General features: G+C 46.6%; 1 protein-coding gene across 4 annotated transcripts in view; it reads right to left on the bottom strand.

Annotated features, from left to right (window-relative positions):
* pidd1 (p53-induced death domain protein 1) overlaps nucleotides 1-25,962 on the bottom strand; it is a 128,424-nt gene that overhangs the window by 52,718 nt on the left and 49,744 nt on the right. For all 4 annotated transcript variants that reach the window (XR_011596577.1, XM_070899398.1, XM_070899400.1 and 1 more), the window contains exon 10: nucleotides 2,951-3,086. Coding sequence is in view for 3 of the 4 variants with exons in the window: in XM_070899398.1 (XP_070755499.1) it covers nucleotides 2,951-3,086 (136 nt within the window). In the remaining variant the exon portion in view is untranslated. The remainder of the gene's footprint in view (nucleotides 1-2,950; nucleotides 3,087-25,962) is intronic.

Raw genomic sequence — 25,962 nt, 5'->3', positions numbered from 1 at the left:
GTAAAGGCACTCTGGGTCATCAGAAACCAGAAGTCTACTTTCAGAAATGGCCAGAGATACAGAAACAAGGAAATATATAGTATAAAAACCCAACAGAATGGCTGCATCGCGACATTAGAACATCTTTGGCAACCATGTCGGCAGCTAGTCTGGCAATGGATGCCCTGTCTTCATTCTCCTCATCCACAGATGAGTGATGAGTCCCACCATCCTCCTCCACCTGCAATCCTCTCTGCTGTGCAATGGTGTCCAGGATGCAGCGCACCATTATTATTCTGGACACTCTCGCTGGCAAGTACTGAAGGACTCCTCCAGAACTATCTAGGCACCTGAAGCGCATCGTCAACATTCCGCTGGCTTGCTCTATGACAAACCTGGTGGTCACGTGGCTCTCGTTGTCGCGCTGCTGCGCCTCATTGGTGGGGTATCTCATCGGGATCATGGGGCCAATTTGAAGCGGATATTCGTTGTCTGCTACGAGCCAGCCCTCAAGTCTGCTTCCTGGAACGAGAATGTCTGGAACGTTCTGCCGCAGGATGAATGCATCATGACAGCTCCCAGGAAACATGGCACAAGCCTGCACCAAACACTTCTTGTGGTTGCACACCAGCTGCGTCTCGATGGATGAATATCCCTTACGGTTTATCAAAAAGCCTGGTTGCTGTGGTGCTGCTCGAATTACCATGTGCGTGCAATCGATGGCGCCCTGTGCCTTGGGGAATCCAGCCAGAGAGGCGAATGTGAGCACCCGCTCATTCTGGCAAACGCCATCACAGGGAAAATTTACATAATTGCCGGCCCTGGTAAACAATCCATCAGTGAACTGCCTTATGTATTTATGTGCAGCCGACTGGATATGAAAGGATCCGGAGGCAAAAAAATTGAGGATGGTGACTTTCACAGCCCCTGGTATTGCGTGGCCACCAGGTCTAGTGGGCAACAGGTCTTATTCTTGGAGGCTGCAGATGTCTGCATCCACCTGACATGGCAACCTCAGCCTGCGGAGGCACTGCTCTTCTGAGAGGTCCAGGGAGCGGAACCTCTGTCTGCAAACCCTGCAATGTGAGCAGTGTCTCCTGCGACCTCAGGCCCTCTCCTGGGCACCTCCCTCTCCCTGCACACCTGCTGATCCCACCACAGCACTTCGGCGCTGTCATGGATGGTGACGGTCTTCCTCTTCTGATGTACTGTCAAACACTGAGTGAGTATGATGTGTTTGACAGTACATCAGAAGAGAAAGACCCCGCCCCCACTCCTCCATCCTGATTTTGTCAATTTGAAAGCTTCTAAGGTTGAAAAAGCTGTATCCACACAAGAGCTTTCTGCCAAACATTTGCCAGAGGGCACTAAGACACCAGCAGCAATAAATGAGCTTTTATTCAGCTGGGACAATGACAAGTTTAAGTACCCACCTGAACTGCTGCCCAATCTCGCCTCAATTTCCCTGGTCAGTTTCCCGAGCCCAGGGAAACCCATGCTGCACACGTTAAATTTGGAGCGAAGTTAAAAGCAATTTGCGAAGATCTCATTAACGGCCCCCAAGGCGCCTCCGTTAAACCTGGAAGTGGGTGCATTGAAGCTGGGTTGCGTTGCTGATTGAAAAATCTAACATTTTATCCCCCCACTCACAACCCACCCGTTCTTGGGAGTTAAATTTCCCCCACCCCTTCGAAGTCCCAAAGTGCCTCACTAAATTAATTACTTTCGAAATGCACTCACTGCTGTTATGTAGGCATAAAAAGGACAAAAATATTCAGAGAAAACACGCAGCATTCATTATCCAGTGAAAAGCAGGAAAAACACAAATGTCAAGCACATATTTTGTGCTGCAGTCATCACACTTTCCTGGAAATAAGCCAAATGGCTTGTTTTTTCAGCCCCACCCAGGATTGCTATTAAGAGCGTTTTACTTGGGGAATGCTGTTTAATTTTGACCCCTCTGATTCTAGTCAAGGGCCAGTTTGTATTTTAAGCCATCTTACCTCAGAACCAATCACTAATCTTTATCATATTCCGAATATCTATGGATTTTTATGTAATTACTTAACTGCAGTCATGAGCTAAACAAATCTGCTCCTCTCCATACAAGAATAGCACTTTTATCCCAAGTTTTGTTAAGCCTGCATTCCTGGCTGCTACTCATGTTGAAGATAAATGCACAGTGAAACCAAAATATGCCTGAGGCTGTTTAGCTAAAATTGCTTCAAACATTCAGACACTTGTACATTTCAATGACTTCAGGGGCTGGAGGGCTACGACAAGGACCCCTTTAACAAAATAATTTCCATTACACTCCAGAAGATTCTATTGGTTTATTTTTCTTTGGTTAGCTGGGTGGCTGACGAGCTTGGAAACCAATCATCCTGCTTAAGAGTTTCCAAACCGAGCTACTGAGAATTCCACACACGAGGTTCCCATTTGCCCAATATGGAGTGCCCACTGTGCCCCCAATAGACACTCATCACTCAGCCAAGCCCAGAAAACTTTTGTCCAGATTGTTGACAGCCAAGGCTTAGGGACCTCCGAGTGTGCACAGAGGTACTTCTGGAGTTTAATTGGCTTTAACTGCACAGCATGCCAGAGTAATTCACTGGTAAGTTTCCCTGTTTGTCCAGATAGGGCCACCCGACCTGTTAGGGCACTGTGTTTGTAAAATTATCTGGAGCCAAGTGGGAAAAATTCCAGCTGCCAATGACCCGGTTAACTCCTCCCAAGTCCTACCAATGATCAATGAGGGTTACCTAATTAATCATCAATAGGTCACTGGAGTGCTGCTGACCAGCCTCGCTCAGGTATTGATCACAAAGGCTGCCAGACAGAGTCAACCCAATTGTAATCTCGCACCACCAGGCATGTCAGCTCGGACCCAAAGAGGCCTCCCCTCATCACCAAGAGATAATATTTGAAAAGGGCTAAAGGCAACAAATGAGTCAAACTTTACAAATCTTACCACGAGAAATGGTTAACTTCAAAAACAGCATAAAGGTGAGTGAATTCCAGCACCACTTGATTCGTAATGTCCATCCAGTCCTGGACTTCTGGATCTCCGTGAAGTAAGTGTAATTTGGAACGGTCCAGATTCAAACCTGGATCAGAGTATTTAAAACAAATCAACTTAATTTTCAGGCTTTTTAAAATTATAAACTGAATAAACTTAGCAGTTCCAATAAGGTAACAAAACACAAATAGTAAATGACTCAAAAGCGATTTCTTTTGAATGAGTAGTTAAAGAATAAGCAAGTATTGAATTCCAAATCACCCAGACGAAACACTCAGTGTAGCTTAGGCGCATTTCCAGAGGCGGACGAGAGCCATCCAGAGATTCTCTCAATCACTGCTCAACCAGCAGAAGCATGAATCAAGGTCCCTACCCACCCTCGTAGCTACAGAATGCTGCATGGCTCTGGGAGAGAAAATCATGTTTGTAAGGAACAAAAAAGGAAATAAATATTAAAACTTAAGTTTAGGCAGTTGGCTCACACAACAACTTGAATTTATATAGTGCCTTTAACGTAGTAAAATGTCCCAAGGCACTTCACAAGAGCATTTTCAAACAAAAAATTAACACTGAGCCACATAAAGAGATATTAGAACAGATGAGCAGAAGTTTGGTCAAAGAGGGAGGATTTAAGGAGCGCCTTAAAGGAGGAAAGAGAGTTAGAGAAGCGGAGAGGTTTAGGCAAGGAATTCCAGAGCTTAGGGCCTTGGCAGCTGAAGGCACGGACGCCAATGGTGGAGCGATTTAAATCAGGGATGTTCAAGCCGCGAGAATTAGAGGAGTGCTGATTGGGCCCAATTTTGGCCATGACTTGCTCCAATTTTTTGGAAGTAAGTTGGTTTTTCTGGCGTAAGTTAAAAAACGCCATTTTCTCCAATAAACTTTCTTCAGAGTAACTCAGTTAGGTACGATTTTTTTTAAGTTGAGTTTTTTTTTTCCAAAAGGGGGTGTTACCAGACACTTACGCCAGTTTTGGTCATTTATGCCATTTTGGGCAGCTAAAACTTTCTCTAAATTGACTTAGGTCAGCGTATGTGGCCAACTCTGAAAAACATTGTGTGCAGTTAAGAATTCGGCGCAGGTTAGTACATTTAAAGCACCAAGACTTACAATGTACTAAACAAAGCACAAAAATAAGCATTTAATAACAAATAAAAAATACAAGGAAGCTGAGAGGACCTGAACCAAGACTTACAAAGCACTAAACAAAGGCCAAAAAATAATAAGCAATCAATTAATAATAAAAAATAGAAGTCCTACCTTTATGCCAGAAACAAGTTTTTTTTTAAGTTACCCCCCACCTCACCAATCAAAACTCTCCTCACTAAACAAAGCACAACCATCAGTAAATAAAAAATAAAACTCAAGTCCTACCTCGGCTCGGGAAGTCAGCGGGCCAGCCGGCCTGTGTGGGAGGCCACTCGGCTGGGGATAGGGGCTGCGAACGTCGGGTCCTGCTCACAGCCCGCAGGACACGCTGGGAGGGCTAGGAGCATGCGCACAGACTTCACTGCGCATGCACGTAGCTGTCGGCAGTTTTTCTGTGCTGGACTGTTGCTCCACCCCCAACTGCACTATGTACGCCACGCTGAGACACCGGAGACTCGGCAGAGCGGGCAGGATGGGGCCACTTTTTTCGACGCCATTTCCAGCGCGCAAAGTCGGCGCATTTAGGGTAAGTGCGGCGAAAAATGGGGTTGGGGAAAATTGAGCTCCTTGGAAGGTTACATTACTGGATGATATTACAGAGCTAGGGAGGGGCGAAGCCAGGGAGGGATTTAAAAACAAGGATGAGAACTTTAAAATCGAGGCGTTGCTTAACAGAGAGCCAATGCAGGTCAGAGAACACAGGGGAATGAGACATGGTGCAAGTTAGGACACGGGTTGCAGAATTTTGGATTACCTCAAGTTTACAGATGGTAGAACATGGGAGGCTGGCCAGGAGTACGTTGAAATAGTCAAGTCTAGAGGCAACAAAGGCATGGATGAGGGTTTCAGCAGCGGATGTGCTGAGGCAGGGACCGAGTCAGGTGGTGTTATGGAGGTGGAAATAGCCAGTTTTAGTTATGCCGCGGATATGTGGTCGAAAGCTCATCTCAGGGTCAAATATGAGACCGAGGTTGCGAACAGTCTGGTTCAGCCTCAGACAGTTGGAGAGGGATGGAGTCAACGGCAAGGGCACGGAGCTTGAGATGGAGACCAAAGACAATGGCTTTGGACTTCCTGATATTTAGTTGGAGGAAATTTCTGCTCATCCAGTACTGGATGTCAGACAAACAGTCTGACAATTTAGAGACAGTGGAGGGGTCGAGAAAAGTGGAGCTGGGTGTCATCAGCATACATGTGGAACCTGATGCCGTGCCTTTGGATGATGTCGCCCCATGTAGATGCAAAACAGAAGGGGCCAAAGATAGATCCTTGGGGGACACCAGAGATAATGGTGCAGGAGCAGGAAAAGAAGCCAGTGTAGGTGATTTTCTGGCTATAACCAGATTGATAAAAATGGAACCAGACGAGTGCAGTCCCACCCAGCTGGACAACTTGTGGAGAGGTCTTGGAGGAGGATGGTTTGGTCAACCGTGTCAAAGACTGCAGACAGATCGAGAAGGACAAGGAGGGATAGTTTACCTTTGTCACAATCACAGAGGACGTCATTTGTGACTTTGATAAGAGCCACTTCGGAACAGGGTGGAAACCTGAATCCAAACATGGAGTTCCAGGAAAGATGAGCATGGATCTGGGAGACATCCTTTGAAGAGAGGTTGGACATAGGTCGGTAGTTTGCAAGGATGGAGGGGTCTAGGGTTGTTTTTTTGAAGAGAGGGGTGATGACGGCAGATTTGAAGGGGGGGGGGGCAATACCTGAGGAGAACCATTAACAATATCAGTTAATGTGGGAACCTGAAAGGGAAGCTGCATGGTCAGCAGTTTAGTGGGAATAGGGATGAGGGACCAGGAAGTGGGTCTCATGGACAAGATGAGCCTGGAGAGGGCATGAGTGGAGATCGGAGAGAAATGAGAGAAAATGCAGGATCAGGGCTAGAGTAGGGGGGATCATTGGAGGAAGTCTCGCTCGGTGGGCTAGGGAAAGGCAGGGAAGTGGCAGAGGCAGCTGATCGGATGGTCTCAATCTTAGTGACAAAGAACGCCATGAGCTCCACGCACTTGTTGTTGGAGTTGAGCGAGGAGAAGACAGGGGAAAGGGGTTGATGAAGATTGGTTGCAGTCCAGTAAAGAAGCCGTGGGTTATCTTTGCATTCCAGGATGATCCTGGAATAGTGAGCAGTTTTAGCACACCTCACTTGTGAACACATTTCCCACGTGAGGGATGCAAAATGATTTTTTCCCCCCATTTTGAGCAGCGCTGTTAAGATAGGTACAGCAGGCCAGATGCAAAGTAAAGTTCCCTATACTCTGATCCAATAATGTACCTTAAACGAAGTACTGTGACTGCATTGTTCGTTGTTTTAATCTCCCACAACAGCCATCTTTGTGGCCTCGCTGAAAGAAACCATACCAATTTGTGTATGGTTTTGTGCTGTGGGCCTGTACCCAATCTCCTTTCAGAGAACTCTTGCAGTTGGCAGAGAGAGGGGATATCGATAAGAAGGAAGACAGTTTGCTCTATAAAGTGTGTGAAAACAGGAAAGTGATTTTAATAGGGGACTTCAATCATCCAAATATAAACTGGGAATACCCAAGTAGTTTGTAGTCTGAGTTAGTAAATGTCAGGCGTGACTGCACAAGTTGACATGGTAATGGTAAGTGACCCGAATTATGAGAGAGAATATGAAACTTGTGGTACCCTCGGAGTACAACAATCCCAAAATGATCAAGTTCAACATGATCTGGGGTTCAGAAATACCAAGGATTAAGATTCAAGCACACTATTTTAAAAGAGTAATCTTTAAGAAAATGAAGTAAGAGCAAATTGATGTTTGGAGAGGAAGCGTTTGTTCATTGGAACATTGGGGCGTTGGGGCATTGGAACCGGTTCTGGGGGAGGTGGGACCAGTACAATCCGGACGGTCTGCACCTGGGCAGAATCGGAACCAATGTCCTCGGGGGAGTGTTTGCTAGTGCTGTTGGGGAGGAGTTAAACTAATATGGCAGGGGGATGGGAACCAATGCAGGGAGATAGAGGGAAACAAAAAGGAGGCAAAAACAAAAGACAGAAAGGAGATGAGGAAAAGTGGAGGGCAGAGAAACCCAAGGCAAAGAACAAAAAGGGCCATTGTACAGCAAAATTCTAAAAGGACAGAGGGTGTTAAAAAAACAAGCCTAAAGGCTTTGTGTCTTAATGCAAGGAGTATCCGCAATAAGGTGGATGAATTAACTGTGCAAATAGATGTTAACAAATATGATGTGATTGGGATTACGGAGACGTGGCTCCAGGATGAGCAGGGCTGGGAACTCAACATCCAGGGGTATTCAACATTCAGGAAGGATAGAATAAAAGGAAAAGGAGGTGGGGTAGCATTGCTGGTTAAGGAGGAGATTAAGGCAATAGTTAGGAAGGACATTAGCTTGGATGATGTGGAATCTATATGGGTAGAGCTGCAGAACACCAAAGGGCAAAAAACGTTAGTGGGAGTTGTGTATAGACCTCCAAACAGTAGTAGTGATGTTGGGGAGGGCATCAAACAGGAAATTAGGGGTGCGTGCAATAAAGGTGCAGCAGTTATAATGGGTGACTTTAATATGCACATAGATTGGGCTAACCAAACTGGAAGCAATACGGTGGAGGAGGATTTTCTGGAGTGCATAAGGGATGGTTTTTTAGACCAATATGTCGAGGAACCAACTAGGGGGGAGGCCATCTTAGACTGGGTGTTATGTAATGAGAAAGGATTAATTAGCAATCTCGTTGTGCGAGGCCCCTTGGGGAAGAGTGACCATAATATGGTGGAATTCTGCATTAGGATGGAGAATGAAACAGTTAATTCAGAGACCATGGTCCAGAACTTAAAGAAGGCTAACTTTGAAGGTATGAGGCGTGAATTGGCTGAGATGGATTGGCGAATGATACTTAAGGGGTTGACTGTGGATGGGCAATGGCAGACATTTAGAGACCGCATGGATGAACGACAACAATTGTACATTCCTGTCTGGCATAGAAATAAAAAAGGGAAGGTGGCTCAACCGTGGCTATCAAGGGAAATCAGGGATAGTATTAAAGCCAAGGAAGTGGCATACAAATTGGCCAGAAATAGCAGCGAACCTGGGGACTGGGAGAAATTTAGAACTCAGCAGAGGAGGACAAAGGGTTTGATTAGGGCAGGGAAAATGGAGTATGAGAAGAAGCTTGCAGGGAACATTAAGACGGATTGCAAAAGTTTCTATAGATATGTAAAGAGAAAAAGGTTAGTAAAGACAAATGTAGGTCCCCTGCAGTCAGAATCAGGGGAAGTCATAACGGGGAACAAAGAAATGGCGGACCAATTGAACAAGTACTTTGGTTCGGTATTCACGAAGGAGGACACGAACAACCTTCCGGTTATAAAAGGGGTCGGGGGGTCTAGTAAGGAGGAGGAACTGAGGGAAATCCTTATTAGCCGGGAAATTGTGTTGGGGAAATTGATGGGATTGAAGGCCGATAAATCCCCAGGGCCTGATGGACTGCATCCCAGAGTACTTAAGGAGGTGGCCTTGGAAATAGTGGATGCGTTGACAGTCATTTTCCAACATTCCATTGACTCTGGATCAGTTCCTATGGAGTGGAGGGTAGCCAATGTAACCCCACTTTTTAAAAAAGGAGGGAGAGAGAAAACAGGGAATTATAGACCGGTCAGCCTGACATCGGTAGTGGGTAAAATGATGGAATCAATTATTAAGGATGTCATAGCAGTGCATTTGGAAAGAGGTGACATGATAGGTCCAAGTCAGCATGGATTTGTGAAAGGGAAATCATGCTTGACAAATCTTCTGGAATTTTTTGAGGATGTTTCCAGTAGAGTGGATAAGGGAGAACCAGTTGATGTGGTATATTTGGACTTTCAGAAGGCGTTCGACAAGGTCCCACACAAGAGATTGATGTGCAAAGTTAGAGCACATGGGATTGGGGGTAGTGTACTGACATGGATTGAGAACTGGTTGTCAGACAGGAAGCAAAGAGTAGGAGTAAATGGGTACTTTTCAGAATGGCAGGCAGTGACTAGTGGGGTACCGCAAGGTTCTGTGCTGGGGCCCCAGCTGTTTACACTGTACATTAATGATTTAGATGAGGGGATTAAATGTAGTATCTCCAAATTTGCGGATGACACTAAGTTGGGTGGCAGTGTGAGCTGCGAGGAGGATGCTGTGAGGCTGCAGAGCGACTTGGATAGGTTAGGTGAGTGGGCAAATGCATGGCAGATGAAGTATAATGTGGATAAATGTGAGGTTATCCACTTTGGTGGTAAAAACAGAGAGACAGACTATTATCTGAATGGTGACAGATTAGGAAAAGGGGAGGTGCAAAGAGACCTGGGTGTCATGGTACATCAGTCATTGAAGGTTGGCATGCAGGTGCAGCAGGCGGTTAAGAAAGCAAATGGCATGTTGGCCTTCATAGCAAGGGGATTTGAGTACAGGGGCAGGGAGGTGTTGCTACAGTTGTACAGGGCATTGGTGAGGCCACACCTGGAGTATTGTGTACAGTTTTGGTCTCCTAACCTGAGGAAGGACATTCTTGCTATTGAGGGAGTGCAGCGAAGGTTCACCAGACTGATTCCCGGGATGGCGAGACTGACCTATCAAGAAAGACTGGATCAACTGGGCTTGTATTCACTGGAGTTCAGAAGAATGAGAGGGGACCTCATAGAAACATATAAAATTCTGACGGGGTTAGACAGGTTAGATGCAGGAAGAATGTTCCCAATGTTGGGGAAGTCCAGAACCAGGGGTCACAGTCTAAGGATAAGGGGTAAGCCATTTAGGACCGAGATGCGGAGGAACTTCTTCACCCAGAGAGTGGTGAACCTGTGGAATTCTCTACCACAGAAAGTTGTTGAGGCCAATTCACTAAATATATTCAAAAAGGAGTTAGATGAGGTCCTTACTGCTAGGGGGATCAAGGGGTATGGCGAGAAAGCAGGAATGGGGTACTGAAGTTGAATGTTCAGCCATGAACTCATTGAATGGCGGTGCAGGCTAGAAGGGCCGAATGGCCTACTCCTGCACCTATTTTCTATGTTTCTATGTTTCTATGTTTCAATAACATTTCAATAAAAGACAAGTTGAACATCCTTAAAGCTATAATGCTGAGAATACAAATTAAATATATATGCAGGGTTAGCAAATGTAGAATAAAAAGCATGATCTTAAATGGATTAACTAAGCAGTCAGAAGTGAAATAAAGAAGTCAAATAATCTCTCAAAATATTGTCGGAAGGTGAAGGAGCTCAGTGGGATAAATAGGGACATGCAGAAACGTTACAAGAATGTCAGACAGCAAAGAGTCGTGGAAAAAAACATAGCTGCAGGAGGAAAACTAAAAGTAAGAGGCAGTCAGAGATTCCTAGAAGATGCGAATGGAGCCAAAACCAAGAATGAACACATTCCAAACATTCACTACAGAAAACACGAGCAACACGCCCTTCCCAATTATGATAACACAAGAATTCAGAGGTTGAGATAGGAGAAATTAGAGATATATATGCACATTTAGGATTAGGGCAGGAGGAAAACGGAGAGGAAGTGAGGTCTGGTGGGCTAGGGGAAGGGAGGGAATTGAAAGTAGAAGCATTTGAAAGGATGATGTCGATCTTGTTAAACAAATAAGTCAATGAGCTCCTCATGTTTATTGTTAGAGGTGAGGGAGGAGGCGACAGGGGAGGGTAGTTTGAGAAGACAGTTAGTGGTTGAGAAGGGAAGCCTGGTGTTATTTTTGCCATCCTGGATGATCTTGTAATAATGGACGTTTTTAGTGAAGGAGAGCAGGACCCGATAGTGCTTATGATCTAGCCAAATCTGGTGAAAGATGATTAGACCAGTTATCTGCCAAAGAGGTTTAGGTCTGCGTCTCCTGGAATTAAGGGAGCGGAGATGAGGGGTATACCAGGGGGATTGACTCGAGTGAGAGAGTGTAATGGTTATAGTAGAGACAAGGGCATCAGAGGTGGCGCAGTGGGTGTGATTTGGTAAGTCAGTAGCTGCAGAGATATCATGGAGAATAGTAGGTCAAAGGCTGGGTAGCTGGGAATTAGAAAATGCAGTGGTAAGGGTATTGAGAGAGAGTTTTTCTTTCCAGACACGGATACAAATATAAGTGAGTTTAGGAGCGGGAAGGGGAACATGGTTGAGATTGATATAAGGAAATGGTCGGAGGTGGTTACGGAGGGGATAACGAGGCCGTGTGGGATGATAAGATCGAGGGGGTGGCCGTGTATATGGGTGGGGAAGTTGACCTGAAGAGAGAGATTAAGGAAGAAAAGGAGGGCAGTGAACTCAGAGGAGAGGGAGCAAGAAGAGTTGAGATGGAGGTTGAAATCATCGAGGATGTGAAGTCGCTCGGTACAGAGGCAGAGGGAGGAGAGCAGAGAAGATATCTCATTGAGAAAATCGGGGTTATGTTTGAGTGAATAGACATTGGCGCTCTCCCATCTGGTCTCCTCGTCTCACCCGGTGACACCACAGGTCGGAGGTCACCATGCCTCACGGCGCTCCTGATTATTCCCAGGCAGTGATGTTAATGGGCAGATAACCTGTCGGGACACGGGTCAGGAGCATTGGCCCTCAGTGCCCGATTCACCGCTCTGTGCTCCTGTCAAGCGAGACTCTGTCCTGAGAACAAAGTCCTTGTATTTTTGGCCCTCAGATATATAGGCCGGGTTCGTACAGGTGAGTGAGTGCTGGGCATAGCTCGGCAGAAGGATGAGACATTAGATGTGGGGCCTGATTGCCATAATTATAATATTAAAATCAGACCCGTGCTGACCTCTCGCTGCAGATTTCCTTGCCCCAAGATTGGACGCTGCAGGCTTGCCCGCCCAATCACCCAGCCTCTAATGAGGCTCAGCACTGCCGGAGGCACCTCGCAACGTCAGCACTAGAGCCCATGGGATCCGGGGGAAGCACGAGCAATGGGGACTGGAGTAGGAAGCTCCCTTTGAAGAGCAAGCAGCAGGCATAATGGATCGAATGGCCTGCTGAAGGTTTTAGCTTTCAGCTCCACAAGTTGAATTTCTTGTTAAGTGCATTCCTCTGCACTCACTCACTCCATTAACATTCAAACGGGTTTCCAGTCACTCAGTCAGAAGGTTGAGGGTTCAAGCCCCATTTACACCGTCCGCTCAGCTGGATGTAAAAGATTCTATTTTGAAGAAGAGCAGGGCAGTTTTCCCTAGTGTCCCAGACAACATTTATGCCTCAACCAACATCACTGAAAAAAAAATTATGTGGTCATTATTGCAGTGTGCTTAGTTGGTTCTTGCTGTGTGCAAATTGGCTGCCGTGTTTCCTACATTACAAAAGTGACTACACTTCAAAACGTACTTCATTAGCTGTAAAGTGCTTTGGGATGTCCGGAGACTGTGAAAAACACTATATAAATGCAAGTCGTTTCTTTCACTGTATATAAAGAGGGAAAAATGGATGCTGGAACACAGGCCTAATTGTCATAATTCTCAGCCTGTTTGCTTTCACTAAGTGGGCACTACAGAACCCTCAGAGTCTCCTTAATGGCCCAGTCTTTCCCCAACCTTGAGTTCCAACTTAACATGGCAGAGCTCCACTTTTAGTTCAGGAATTCCCTTCACAAACCTCTTCGTCTCTCCCTCCTCCTTTAGGACTCGGCTTAAAACCTATCTCTTTCACCTGTCCAAATGTCTCAATGATGATGGGTGAACGGGATTGAGTGCTGGGAATAAGCACAATTATGTGTGCCAGCATCCATTTTTTGCCCTGTGCTCTGTGTACAGCGAAAGAAAGAACTTACATTTATATAGCGCCTTTCAGCACCTCTGGACATCCCAAAGCCAATGAATTGTGATATTCTCATTTAATGATAGTCAGGCATTAAATAGGCAGACAGTGCCAGAAGTGTGCAGTGAGCAATGTAGGACTTTAGCATGATTACCACAAGAGGGAGCTCCACAATAAAGCACGCAGGGCCGAGTGAGCTGAAAGGAATGGAATAAATCCTGGAGAAGGAAAGGCGGGAAGCCGCCAGGGAAGACATTGTATAATGCCTTGAACACAATACAATGTCCTGAGACATCTCACATAGGACAGTGGCAGCAGGCTAGGAGCAAATCCAATTAGTGGTATGTACGTGATGTACATTATCTTTCACACTTTATTTGGATTTCCCAATTTACAGCTGGAAATCAAGTCGGCCCTGTTATGTTCAGAATAAATCCACAGGACTATATCGCAAGCTCAGACTGTTGTGACCTTGATCTCTTTATTCAGACTCCAGAGTGAGGAAGCCGCATGGTGAATCACCTTTTATACCTGCTTGTCCCAGGGTGCACAGGTGACCCTTAGGTCTCCCACAGGTGTGCCCCCGAGTGGCAAGTCTTACATTTTGATATGGTTTACATACATATATAACAGGCCCGACTGGAAAAGTGGGCGGAGATCCGTTACACGCCCGCCTACTGAATCGTACGCATTCCTGGGGCTCCCAGCACAAAATGGAAACGGGTTCATTTAAAGGTTAGTTTGGGGGAGGGGGCATCCTGCGTACCATCTCCAGATATTCGTAACTATGTCCGCGTGAGCGGTGTCTCCGGGGTTGCTAGGCTGCAGTAAGTATAGGAGTTCGCTTAAAGGGCGCAGTAGTTGAAGGTCAGCCAGTATATCTCAGCCATTTCTTGACACTCTCTCTTTTTTTTTTAAGTTTGTTTTCTTTTTGGTTGGCACTGAGATTGCCGTGTCCCCCAGTGAGGACCTCTGACTGAGCTGTTATAAGGCCAGCCATGAGATACCAGGCACAGTTCATGTTGCCCAGCGGCGAACAGAGGTGCACTTACCACCATGTGGCAGACAGCAAGTAGAGGAAGAGACTCCTCTACACACAGGAAGTCAGGATTGCCAATCAAAAAGCACCACCAAGGCCCGACTCGCCATAATGATAGAAGCAATCTTGTGGGCACCCCAACCACAGTAGCACCTGGTAGTGTCAGCCTTAGCTCAGTTGGTAGCACTCACATCTCTATGTTATAAGGTCATGGGTTGAAGCCCCACTTGAGCACATAATCTAGGCTGACACTTCAGTGTAGTACAGAGGGAGTGCTGCACTGTCGGAGAGACATTGGAGGAAAAATTCGATAGCAACTGAAAACGGGTGAAGGGATCGTGATGCATGATTGGCCCGCGCCCATTTAAAGGAATGCGTGCTAACACGCTGCTGAGTGACTGCACGGAGGTCCAAGTTTGTGAGGCTAGCTCCAATTAAAGCTAGCCTCTGTTTCTTAAAGGCAGTCTGCACCTCTTAAAGGGGAGGTTCATTCTGCCTGCAGCAGCTTATGCAACTCGTTGTGAAGGCAAGTCTCAAAAAGAGTGATAAATGGCATAACAGGCCAGAGAAAGGGCTCCAAGGTTCTTTGATGGAGCAATAGAGTGCAGGGGGTGGGAAGCAGGAGACAGGTCCTCTATTTACAGGGGGCCAGGAGAGCCTCCAGACACACACTGTGAAGGCAATGGCAGCAGACAGATGACAAGGGGGACTACAACTGGAACCCCCATGACTGGGAAAAAGTGAAGTACTCAGCCAACACCTTCCCAACGTCCAGCAGCATTCCCTACACATTTGACCAACTTTTCAAATCACTTCCAACCACCCAGTACTCTGACAAACTCTGCAAGAGCTAGTACATATCAATAAGGAACTAACTTTCAAGTTGGGTGTATCCCTTTAAGTAGCACATGTGTGTGTGTGCGTGTGCACGTGCGCGTGTCAGAGAGAGAGAGACGATGGAAGGGGGGGGGGGGGGGGAAAGAGAGGAGAGAGACAGAGGGATAATTGGGTGGGGGGGTGGGAGAGAGAGACACAAACAATCCATTCTAACAGTGTGTGGTGTGTAAGACTACCATAAGTTGCATCTCTCTTTAAGTAAATGTATAAGAAGTCGATATGTAGATCAAGGTGTTTGTTTAGGGTGATGTAGTTTGAAAATTAATCTGCATACAGTGCATCCCATCTAATTGTACAGCTTCTTTCTACACACTTATCTCAGGCATACCCTTTAAGAGAAGTTCACCTAAGTACACTGTAGTACAAAATATATAATTTAGACAATAAAACAAAGTGGATTAAAATATGTTTTATTGTTACCTGTACCATAAAATGAATGAATTTATTTAAAATTAATATTTTTTGCCAAAGATGCCAATAATAAACAATAAGGTGTTGACTCATTTTGATGAACAATTAACAGAGTGGCATTTACAAAAATGAGAACAGAGTGATTATTTTGCACTGTGTACATGGGCTGTAATATCAGACATTTACATGGGATTTTATAGAGTAAAATAACTTCAATGACAATGAGTAATGAATACTGGGAATTTTTTTTTTTAAGTTATATATACAAAAATGGATTGCATGTTAACATATCAGAAAGTGAAAAAGACTATAGAACGCTTTATAACACACCAATAAAAAAGCTTATTGGTTTAAATGTGACCATTTTACAATGTTGACATATTGGAGTAGATTTTCATCTTTCACACCTGACCGTTAAGCACTATTTGGGAAGAGAGCAGAAAAGAAAATCTGGTGTGGAGGATTGTATGCCAGTAACAGAACCTGAATGAATTTCCTTTCATGGAAATAAATAAAAGAAAAATCCAATTAGTTGTGCAAGGGCTCTGCAATCCTCTCTGCCAGATTTTCCCTTGTGCATTAGACATCTTTATTTTAATCTTTATCTTAATTGTTTTCAGGATTTTAGAATTAATTTTTAAAATTCTAATTGTGAGTCTGTCCATTGTGTTCAGCCCGAGAGCAGCTCCGAACTGAGGGTGCACACACAAGATTGTTCAGCCGCTTACTGGGGAAGAGTAACTCAGATTGTTTCCTATTGCCTTTTTCACAGGGTTTTATCTTCAGAGTAGCTTTTCCTAGGTGGGCTGCAACCAACACTAAAGAGCCCCACTGATCCTTTTACGATGTAGCGGGGCACCCACACACATCGGACTCAAGTACCCCTGCTGGGCGGCAACCCAGTATTCAGAGTTCCAGTGCTACGCTCGCCAGAGTTGTCTGGAATGGGGCTGACACCCAACACTTCTGACTCAGAGGCGGAAATACTACCACTGAGCCAGTGCTCACTCAATCAATACTGGATATCAACCTAGTATTTAGAGCCCATAATCTAGTCTCCACCCACCAGGGTTGTCTCTGGTGGGGTTCAAACCCTTCACCTTCTAACTCAGAGGGAGCAAATGCTACCACTAACTAAAGGCTCTTTGATTTTTAAGAGTTTGTCTGATTGTCTCATGATTTGAGACAGTGAAGTGGCAATATGGCAATATATATGTATATACACACTGCGAGGAAACACCAGCAGCAGGTCGGGGATAAAGGGAGGAGCTGGAGCGGCCCAGCACACAGCACGGCAGCCCCTGACCTGCAGGAAACACCAGCAGCAAGTCGGGGCTAAAGGGAGAAGCTAGCCTCTGCAGAGAGCAGAGCGAGCCGGTTCAGGAGGGCGATGGCTTCGAGGAGGGCGACTGAATTGACGCCACCAAAATCCAGGTCACTGATTGATCCTGCCCACGCTCCATCGACAGGGCCCAGGAACAGCAGAGGAGTGGCGAGGTCTAGGTGGAGGAGCGGCGAGAGATCGTAGTGGAAAGATAGGGGCCCAGGAGAAACGTGATCGGGGTCCAGAAGGGGCAAGGGCCTAGGTGTAGCACGGACCAGCCCACACTGCGATCAATGGAGAGTAGGAGTATGCGTGCACGCTAGGATCAAGCACCAGAACTGGTCCAGTCATCTTGGTTAACCCTTGCCACTGGATCAAGCCCTGGCTCTGTCAAGCCCATGTGGTGGCTGGTGTGCAATGGCCATCACACGTTAAAAAAAATCCATGCACAGGCATCTTCCACCCTTTAATGTGTAGTTCGGGACCTGGAATATCAGATCCCTCATTGAAACACCTGTGAACTCATCCCTTTTTGGTGTGGAAGCGGGTCATCCTCGATACGAGGGACTGCCTAACACTATACTATATATATATATTATGCTATTAAGTGCTTGTTGTTGTAGTAAAATTTGCCCACGGACAAAATGGTCACACACAAAAGGAGTTCGTGGTCCGCTCAGTCCAAAAAATATTCGAGGGAACATTGGTAGGAAGCAATGATATTTGTTCGAGGGGTTATGCCAAGGAATGGTGAGGAAGTGGTGTGATCCAAGGATTGGTATTTGACCTGAACTCTTTCTAATTTGCCTAGGTGATCTGGATTCAGAAGCTCAATCTACATTGGTCAAATTCAAACAATAGCAAACTAGGAGGAACAGTTGAATATGAGGAGTTAGTTCGGGAACTTCAAAATGAATTAGGCCAAATATGCAAGTAAGCAGATCAAAGGTAGATAACATTTAATACAGATATCTGTAAATGACACAAAAGCAAAAAGTGGCCGGTATAGGTATTTCATGACTGGTGCTGAAGTAGCTGAGGATGATATTGAAAGAGATCTCAGGGTTTCAGCAGACATGCCGCTCAACGTATCTAACCACAAGAGCACCATTCAGCAACAGAAACCTGAACTATATGGCCACACAATAAACTGCAAGCTGGAGGAAATCACGGTCACGCTCTATACTGCTCTGTTCAGACTGTGCCTTGAGCATTGTTTTTAGCTCCAGTCACTGAGATATACAAGAGATATTCAACCTCTGCAGGTACTGCAGAGCAAAGCCACAAGACTGATACCTGACATTAGAGGGCTGAGTTATGAAGGATACATTGGAGAAACTTAAATTTTTCAACATTGAAAGGAACACCGAGAGATAGAATCATAGAATGGTTGTAGCACAGGAGGTCATTCAGCCCATCAAGCCCATGCCAGCTCTCTGAAAGAGCACTTCAGCTAGTCCCACTCCTCTGCCCTTTCCCTGTAGCCCTGCAATTTTTTTTCCTTCAGGTACTTATCCAATTTCCCTTTTGAAAGCCACAATTGAACCTGCCTCCACCATCACCCTTTCAGACAGTACAATCCAGATCCTAACCACTCACTATGTAAAAAAGTTTTTTCTCATGTCATCTTTGGCTCTTTTGCCAATCACCTTAAATCTGTGTCCTCTGGTTCTCAACCCTTCCACCATCTACTCTGTCCAAACCCATCATGATTTTGAACATCTCTATCAAATCTCCTCTCAACCTTCTCTACTCTAAGGAGAACAACTCCAGCTTCTCCAGTCCACCCATGTAACTGAAGTCCCTCATCCCTGGAATGATGTGGAATCTGTATGGGTAGAGCTGCAGAATACCAAAGGGCAGAAAACGCTAGTGGGAGTTGTGGTACAGACCACCAAACAGTAGTAGTGAGGTTGGGGATGGCATTAAACAGGAAATTAGGGATGCATGCAATAAAGGTACAGCAGTTATCATGGGCGACTTTAATCTACATATAGATTGGGCTAACCAAGCTGGTAGCAATGCGGTGGAGGAGGATTTCCTGGAATGTATTAGGGATAGCTTTCTTGACCAATGTGTCAAGGAACCAACTAGAGAGCTGGCCATCCTAGACTGGGTGATGTGTAATAAGAGAGGACTAATTCGCAATCTTGTTGTGCGAGGCCCCCTGGGGAAGAGTGACCATAATATGGTAGAATTCTTTATTAAGATGGAGAGTGACAGTGTTAATTCAGAGACTAGGGTCCTGAACTTAAGGAAAAGTAACTTCAATGGTATGAGACGTGAATTGGCTAGGATAGACTGGCAAAGGATACTTAAAGGGTTGACAGTGGATAGGCAATGGCAGACATTTATAGATTACATGGATGAACTTCAACAAATGCACATCCCTGTCTGGAGTAAAAATAAAACAGGGAAGGTAGCTCAACCATGGCTAACAAGGGAAATTAGGGATAGTGTTAAATCCAAGGAAGAAGCATATAAATTGGCCAGAAAAAGCAGCAAACCTGAGGACTGGGAGAAATTTAGAATTCAGCAGAGGAGGACAAAGGGTTTAATTAGGAGGGGGGAAATTGAGTACGAGAGGAAGCTTGCAGGGAACATAAAAACTGACTGCAAAAGCTTCTATAGATATGTGAAGAGAAAAAAATTAGTGAAGACCAATACAGGTCCCTTGCAATCAGAATCAGGTGAATTTATAATGGGGAACAAAGAAATGACAGACCAATTGAACAAATACTTTCTGTCTTCATTGAGGAAGACGCAAATAACCTTCCGAAAATACTAGGGGTTCGAGGGTCGAGCGAAAAGGAGGAACTGAAGGAAATCCTTATTAATCAGGAAATGGTGTTCGGGAAATTGATGTGATTGATGGCCAATAAATCCCCAGGGCCTAATAGGCTGCATCCCAGAGTACTCAAGGAAGTGGCCCTAGAAATAGCGGATGCATTGGTGATCATTTTCCAACATTCTATTGACTCTGGATCAGTTCCTATGGACTGGAGGGTAGCTAATGTAACACCACTTTTTAAAAAAGGAGGGAGAGAGAAAACAGGGAATTATAGACCGGTTAGTCTGACATGAATAGTGGGGAAAATGTTGGAATCAATTATTAAAGATGAAATTGCAGCGCATTTGGAAAGCAGTGACAGGATCAGTCCAAGTGAGCATGGATTTATGAAAGGGAAATCATGCTCGACAAATCTTCTAGAATTTTTTGAGAATGTAACTAGTAGAATGGACAAGGGAGAACCAGTGGATGTGGTGTATTTAGACTTTCAAAAGGCTTTTGACAAGGTCCCACACAAGAGACTGGTGTACAAAATTAAAGCACATGGTATTGGGGGTAATGTACTGATATGGATAGAGAACTGGTTGGCAGACAGGAAGCAGAGAGTGGGAATAAACGGGTCCTTTTCAGAATGGCAGGTTGCCGCAGGGTTCAGTGCTGGGACCCCAGCTATTTACAATATACATCAATGATTTAGATGAAGGAATTGAATGTAATATCTCCAAGTTTGCAGATGACACTAAGCTGGGTGGCGGTGTGAGCTGTTAGGAGGATGTTACGAGGCTGCAGGGTGACTCGGACAGGTTAGGCGAGTGGGCAAATGCATGGCAGATGCAGTATAATGTGGATAAATGTGAGGTTATCCACTTTGGGGGCAAAAACAGGAAGACAGATTATCTGAATGGTGACAGATTAGGAAAAGGGGAGGTGCAACGAGACCTGGGTGTCATGGTACATCAGTCATTGAAGTTTGGCATGCAGGTACAGCAGGCGGTGAAGAAGGCAAATGGCATGTTGGCCTTCATAGCTCGAGGATTTGAGAATAGGAGCAGGGAGGTCTTACTGCAGTTGTACAGAGCCTTGGTGAGGCCACACCTGGAATATTGTGTTCAGTTTTGGTCTCCTAATCTGAGGAAGGACGTTCTTGCTATTGAGGGAGTACAGCGAAGGTTCATCAGATTGATTCCTGGGATGGCAGGACTAACATGAGGAGAGACTGGATCAACTGGGCTTGTATCCACTGGAGTTTAGAAGAATGAGAGGGGATCTCATAGAAACATAAAATTCTGACGGGATTGGACAGGTTAGAGGCAGGAAGAATGTTCCTGTTGCTGGGGAGTTCCAGAACCAGGGGTCACAGTCTAATAATAAGGGGCAAGCCATTTAGGACTGAGATGAGGAGAAACTTCTTCACTCAGAGAGTGGTTAACCTGTGGAATTCTCTACCGCAGAAAGTTGTTGAGGCCAGTTTGTTAGATATATTTAAAAGGGAGTTAGATATGGCCCTTATGGCCAAAGGCATTAAGGGGTATGGAGAGAAAGCAGGAAAGGAGTACTGAGGTTGAATGATCAGCCATTATCTTATTGAATGGCGGTGCAGGCTCGAAGGGCCTGTTCCTGCACCTAATTTCTATGTTTCTATATTTCTATGAATCATTCTTGTAGATCTTTTCTGCACCCTCTCTGAGGCCTTCACACCCTTCCTAAAGTGCGGTGCCCAGAATTGGAAACAGTACTTAAATTTCATCTGCCACGTGAACGCCCATTTCACCAGCCTGTCTATGTCCTCTTAAAGTCGATCACGACCTTCCTCACTGTTCACTATACTTCCAAGTTTTGCGTTCTTAGCAAATTTTGAAATTGTATCCTGTACTCCCAAGTCCAAGTCATTAATATATATCATGAAAAGCAGTGGTCCTAGTACCGACCCCTGGGGAACACCACCGTGTGTCATGTTTGTAACCTCACATAACTGTAACCTTTATGTAACAACACTGTACACTGTATACACCTGAGAAATGCACATCTTGACCACAGGGGGTGAACTTGTGGAGACACTCCTCACCTGGTCATCCTGGTATATAAAGGGAGGTCCCACGCAGTGTCATCACTTCTTGGTTCTGTGAATAAAGGTACAGGTCACAGTGACCTTGTCTCTAGTATGTGCCTCGTGTTGATTTGCTGTAGTGTGTGAGGACACAACATTTGGCGACGAGAAACGGGAATCAACGACTCAAGAGAATGGCCACCGGTAGCATGGAGGAACGATACGGTGTTGGTGAGGACTGGGACGATTTCGTTGAGAGGCTCCAGCAGAGTTTTGTCACGAAGGATTGGCTGGGAGCGGCAGCGGCTGACAAGCAAAGGGCGCATCTACTGACCAGCTGTGGACCTAAGACGTACGCGCTGATGAAAGACCTGCTCGCACCCGAGAAGCCGGCGGACAAGACCTTCGAGGAGCTCAGCAAACTGATCGGTGAGCACCTCAAACCGGCGAGTAGTGTACACATGGCCCGACACCGATTCTATATGCACCGACGTCGGGAAGGGCAGAGCATACCGGATTTCGTTGCGGACCTTCGGCGTTTGCCCAGCCTCTAAGTTCACAGACGCCTGCAGGGGGGGGATGTTATGGGATTTCTTCATTGAAGGCATTGGTCATGCCGGGATTTTTAGGAAGCTAATTGAGACCAAGGACTTGACCTTGGAAGCAGCGGCATTGATGGCTCAAATCTTCATAGCGGGGGAGGAGGAAACCAAGATCATATACACGCGCAACTCTGCTCCCAACGTGGAGATGGAGCAAGGATTTAACATGGTAAACGCGACTCAGAACCCCACAGGTAGGCAAGGGCAATTCGACACCAACCAGGCAATAACAGACTCTAGGGTGGGCCCGCAACAGAGACAATGGCAGGTTGAACGGACATTTACACCATCACAAGGGACAATACGTCCCGGGAAGGGACAATACGTCCCGGGATGGGACCATTGACACCCACAAACAGAGCGCTCAAGAGTAATCAAAGAGACAATCAGAGAGGAATGCCTGGTAATAGCTCTTTTGTTCACAACAATCTCAGCTCATGCTGGAGGTGCGGGGTCAAACATGCTGCGAAGACCTGCCGGTTTCAACAATTCATCTGCAGAAATTGTAACTTGAATGGACATTTAGCCAGGATGTGAAAGAAGCCCGCAGCGAGGCTGGTTTACGAAGTGGATGAACCACAAGAGGGGTCTGCAAGGCAGGGGTATGCCTGGGACACAGCAATGGATGCTGAAGTTCAGCGGGTCCAGGTGGCAAACATCCACAGCTCATACATAAAAATGCCACCTATGATGATGAGAGTACTGTTAAACGGCATCCCGGTACGCATGGAGCTGGACACAGGAGCCAGCCAGTCACGTATGAGTGTCCAACAATTCGAGAATCTGTGGCCACTCAGAGCTAGCAGACCCAAACTAGAACGCATTGACACGCAGTTACGGACGTACACCAAAGAGATCATCCCAGTGCTAGACAGTGCAATGTTAGTGGTCACACGTAATGGATCTCAGAACCAGCTGCCACTTTGGATTGTCCCGGGAAACGCTCCCGCGCTTTTGGGGAGGAGCTGGCTAGCCGAGATGAACTGGAAATGGGGGGATGTGCACGCCATTTCATCTGTGGAGCGAAATTCATGCTCACAGGTCCTACTAAAGTTCGAGTCATTATTTCAACCTGGCGTCGGGACTGTCAAAGGCACCAAAGTAAGGATACGCATCACCCCGAACGCTACACCAGTGCACCACAAAGCCAGAGCTGTGCCGTATGTGATGCGGGAGAAAACTGAGAGCGAGTTGGACAGGTTGCTAAGAGAGGGCATAATTTTGCCTGTTGAATTCAGTGACTGGGCAAGTCCCATCGTCCCTGTTCTAAAAACGGATGGCTCGGTCAGGATCGATGGCGACTACAAGGCCACCATCAACCGAGTGTCCCTTCAGGACCAATACCCGCTTCCGAGAGCGGAGGACCTTTTTGCCACGCTGGCATGTGGCAAGCTGTTCACCAAGTTGGACCTCACTTCGGCCTACATGACCCAGGAACTGGCCGACGAATCCAAGCTACTGACGACCATCACTACGCACAAGGGGCTATTTGTCTACAACAGGTGTCCGTTTGGCATTCGTTCAGCAGCCGCTATCTTTCAGAGGAACATGGAAAGCCTGCTAAAATCCATCCCCGGAACAATCGGATTTCAAGATGACATCCTTATTACGGGTCGAGACACCGAGGAACACCTCCACAACCCGGAGGAGGTGCTACGCCGACTGGACTGGGTAGGCCTGTGACTAAAGAAGTCCAAGTGTGTGTTTTTGGCCCCAGAGGTTGAGTTTTTGGGCAGGAGGGTTGCCACAGACGGGATCCGGCCCACCGAATCCAAAACGGAGGCAATCCGTCACGCGCCCAGTCCCGGCAACACATCAGAGTTGCGTTCATTTCTGGGACTATTGACCTATTTCGGGAACTTTCTACCGAACTTAAGTACATTGCTGGAGCCGTTACACGTGCTCCTGCGTAAGGGTTGCGATTGGTTTTGGGGGGACTGTCAAGAACGGGCTTTCAATCGGGCGCGGAACCTGCTTTGTTCTACTAAGTTACTGACCCACTACGACCCCTGTAAGAAATTGGTTTTGACACGCGATGCATCATCCTATGGGGTTAGGTGCGTGTTGCAGTAGAGTAATGATGAGGGTCAACTCCAACTGTGGCTTATGCCTCCAGGTCGCTCTCCCAAGCAGAAAGGGGGTATGGGATGGTTGAAAAGGAAGCACTCGCATGTGTCTACGGGGTGAAAAAGATGCACCAGTACCTTTTTGGCAGAAGGTTCGAGTTACAAATGGACCACAAGCCGTTAACATCCCTGTTGTCCGACAGCAAAGGTGTCAATGCCAATGCGTCAGCTCGCATACAGCGATAGGCTCTCACACTGGCTGCGTATGACTACAGCATACGGCACCTGCCAGGCACCGAAAATTGCGCTGACACGCTCAGCAGGCTTCCACTGGCCACCACTGAGGGGGCAGCGGAGCAAAGCACGGAGATGGTCATGGCTGTCGATGCCTTTGACAGCGCAGGCTCCCTCATCACAACCCACCAGATCAAAACCTGGACAAACAGAGATCCCCTCCTATCTCTGATTAAGAAATGTGTCCTGACTGGGGATTGGGCGCCCGCACACAGAGCATGCTCTGAAGAGGTCAGTCCGTTTCACAGACGGATGGATGAACTCTCCATCCAAGCCGACTGCCTACTATGGGACAGCCAGGTAGTCATGCCCCAGAGGGGTAGGGAAGCATTCATCAAGGAATTCCACAGCGAGCACCCAGGCATCGTGCTTATGAAGGCCATTGCCCGGTCACATGTATGGTGACCAGGAATTGATACAGACCTGGAACATTGTGTTCGCAGGTGCACGATGTGTGCCCAGCTGGGCAATGCCCCCAGGGAGGCCCCACTCAGCCCGTGGCCCTGGCCCACCAAGCCATGGTCAGGTATTCATGTAGACTCCGTGGGCCCGTTCATGGGGAAAAATGTTCCTCATTGTTGTTGATGCGTACTCGAAATGGATCAAGTGCATCATATTGAAGTCGTGCACGACATCCACCACAGTGGAGAGTCTGCGTGCGGTCTTTGCGACCTACGGCTTGCCGGACATCCTAGTTCGCGACAACGGCCCGTGTTTCACTAGCTATGAATTCCGGGAGTTCATGTCGGGTAATGTCATTAGACATGTCAGGACAGCGCCGTTCAAGCCGGCTTCCAATGGCCAGGCAGAACATGTTGTCCAAATCATAAAGCAAGGCATGCTCCGGATTCAAGGACCCTCCCTTCAATACCGTCTATCACGCCTCCTGCTGGCCTACAGGTCCTGACCGCACTCGCTCATGGTAGTCCCGCCAGCGGAACTACTCATGAAACGTACACTAAAAACTCGGCTGTCCCTCATTCATCCAATCTTGTCAGACATTGTTGAGGGCAAGCGCCAGTCCCAAAATGAGTGCCACGACCGTAACTCAAAGGGGAGATGGATAGAAATCGATGACCCTGTATTTGTTCTTAATCACGCTGTGGGCCCAAGTGGCTCGAGGTTACTGTAATTGGTAAAGAGGGGAATAGGGTCATAGTGGTCAGACTCAACAATGGGCAGATATGCCTCAAACATCTGGACCAAGTAAAAAAAAAAAGCTTCAGCATGGACAGAGGAAAATCATGAGATGTTGCCCACACCACTGCCAGTGAATGAGCAACAAGAACCGTCAGCAGCATGCACAGTCCCTGTGGTCAGCCGGGACGAGCCGGAATCACGACAAGTGACAAAGACGCATGCCAAGGCTCAACAACCAGAGCCCCAACTGCGCCGCTCCACGAGAGAGCGTCGATCGCCTGAAAGACTCAATCTTTGACCCAAAGACATTGGGGGGGAGGTGATGTCATGTTTTTAGCCTCACGTAACTGTAACCTTTATGTAACAACACTGTACACTGTATACACCCGAGAAATGCACACCTTGACCACAGGGGGTGAACTTGTGGGAGACACTCCTCACCTGGTCATC

This window comes from Pristiophorus japonicus, chromosome 14, assembly GCF_044704955.1.
Source record: "Pristiophorus japonicus isolate sPriJap1 chromosome 14, sPriJap1.hap1, whole genome shotgun sequence".
NCBI lineage: Eukaryota > Metazoa > Chordata > Chondrichthyes > Pristiophoridae > Pristiophorus > Pristiophorus japonicus.
The sequence above is the reverse complement of the archived record's forward strand: the minus strand, read 5'-3'. Positions and strand labels throughout refer to the sequence as shown.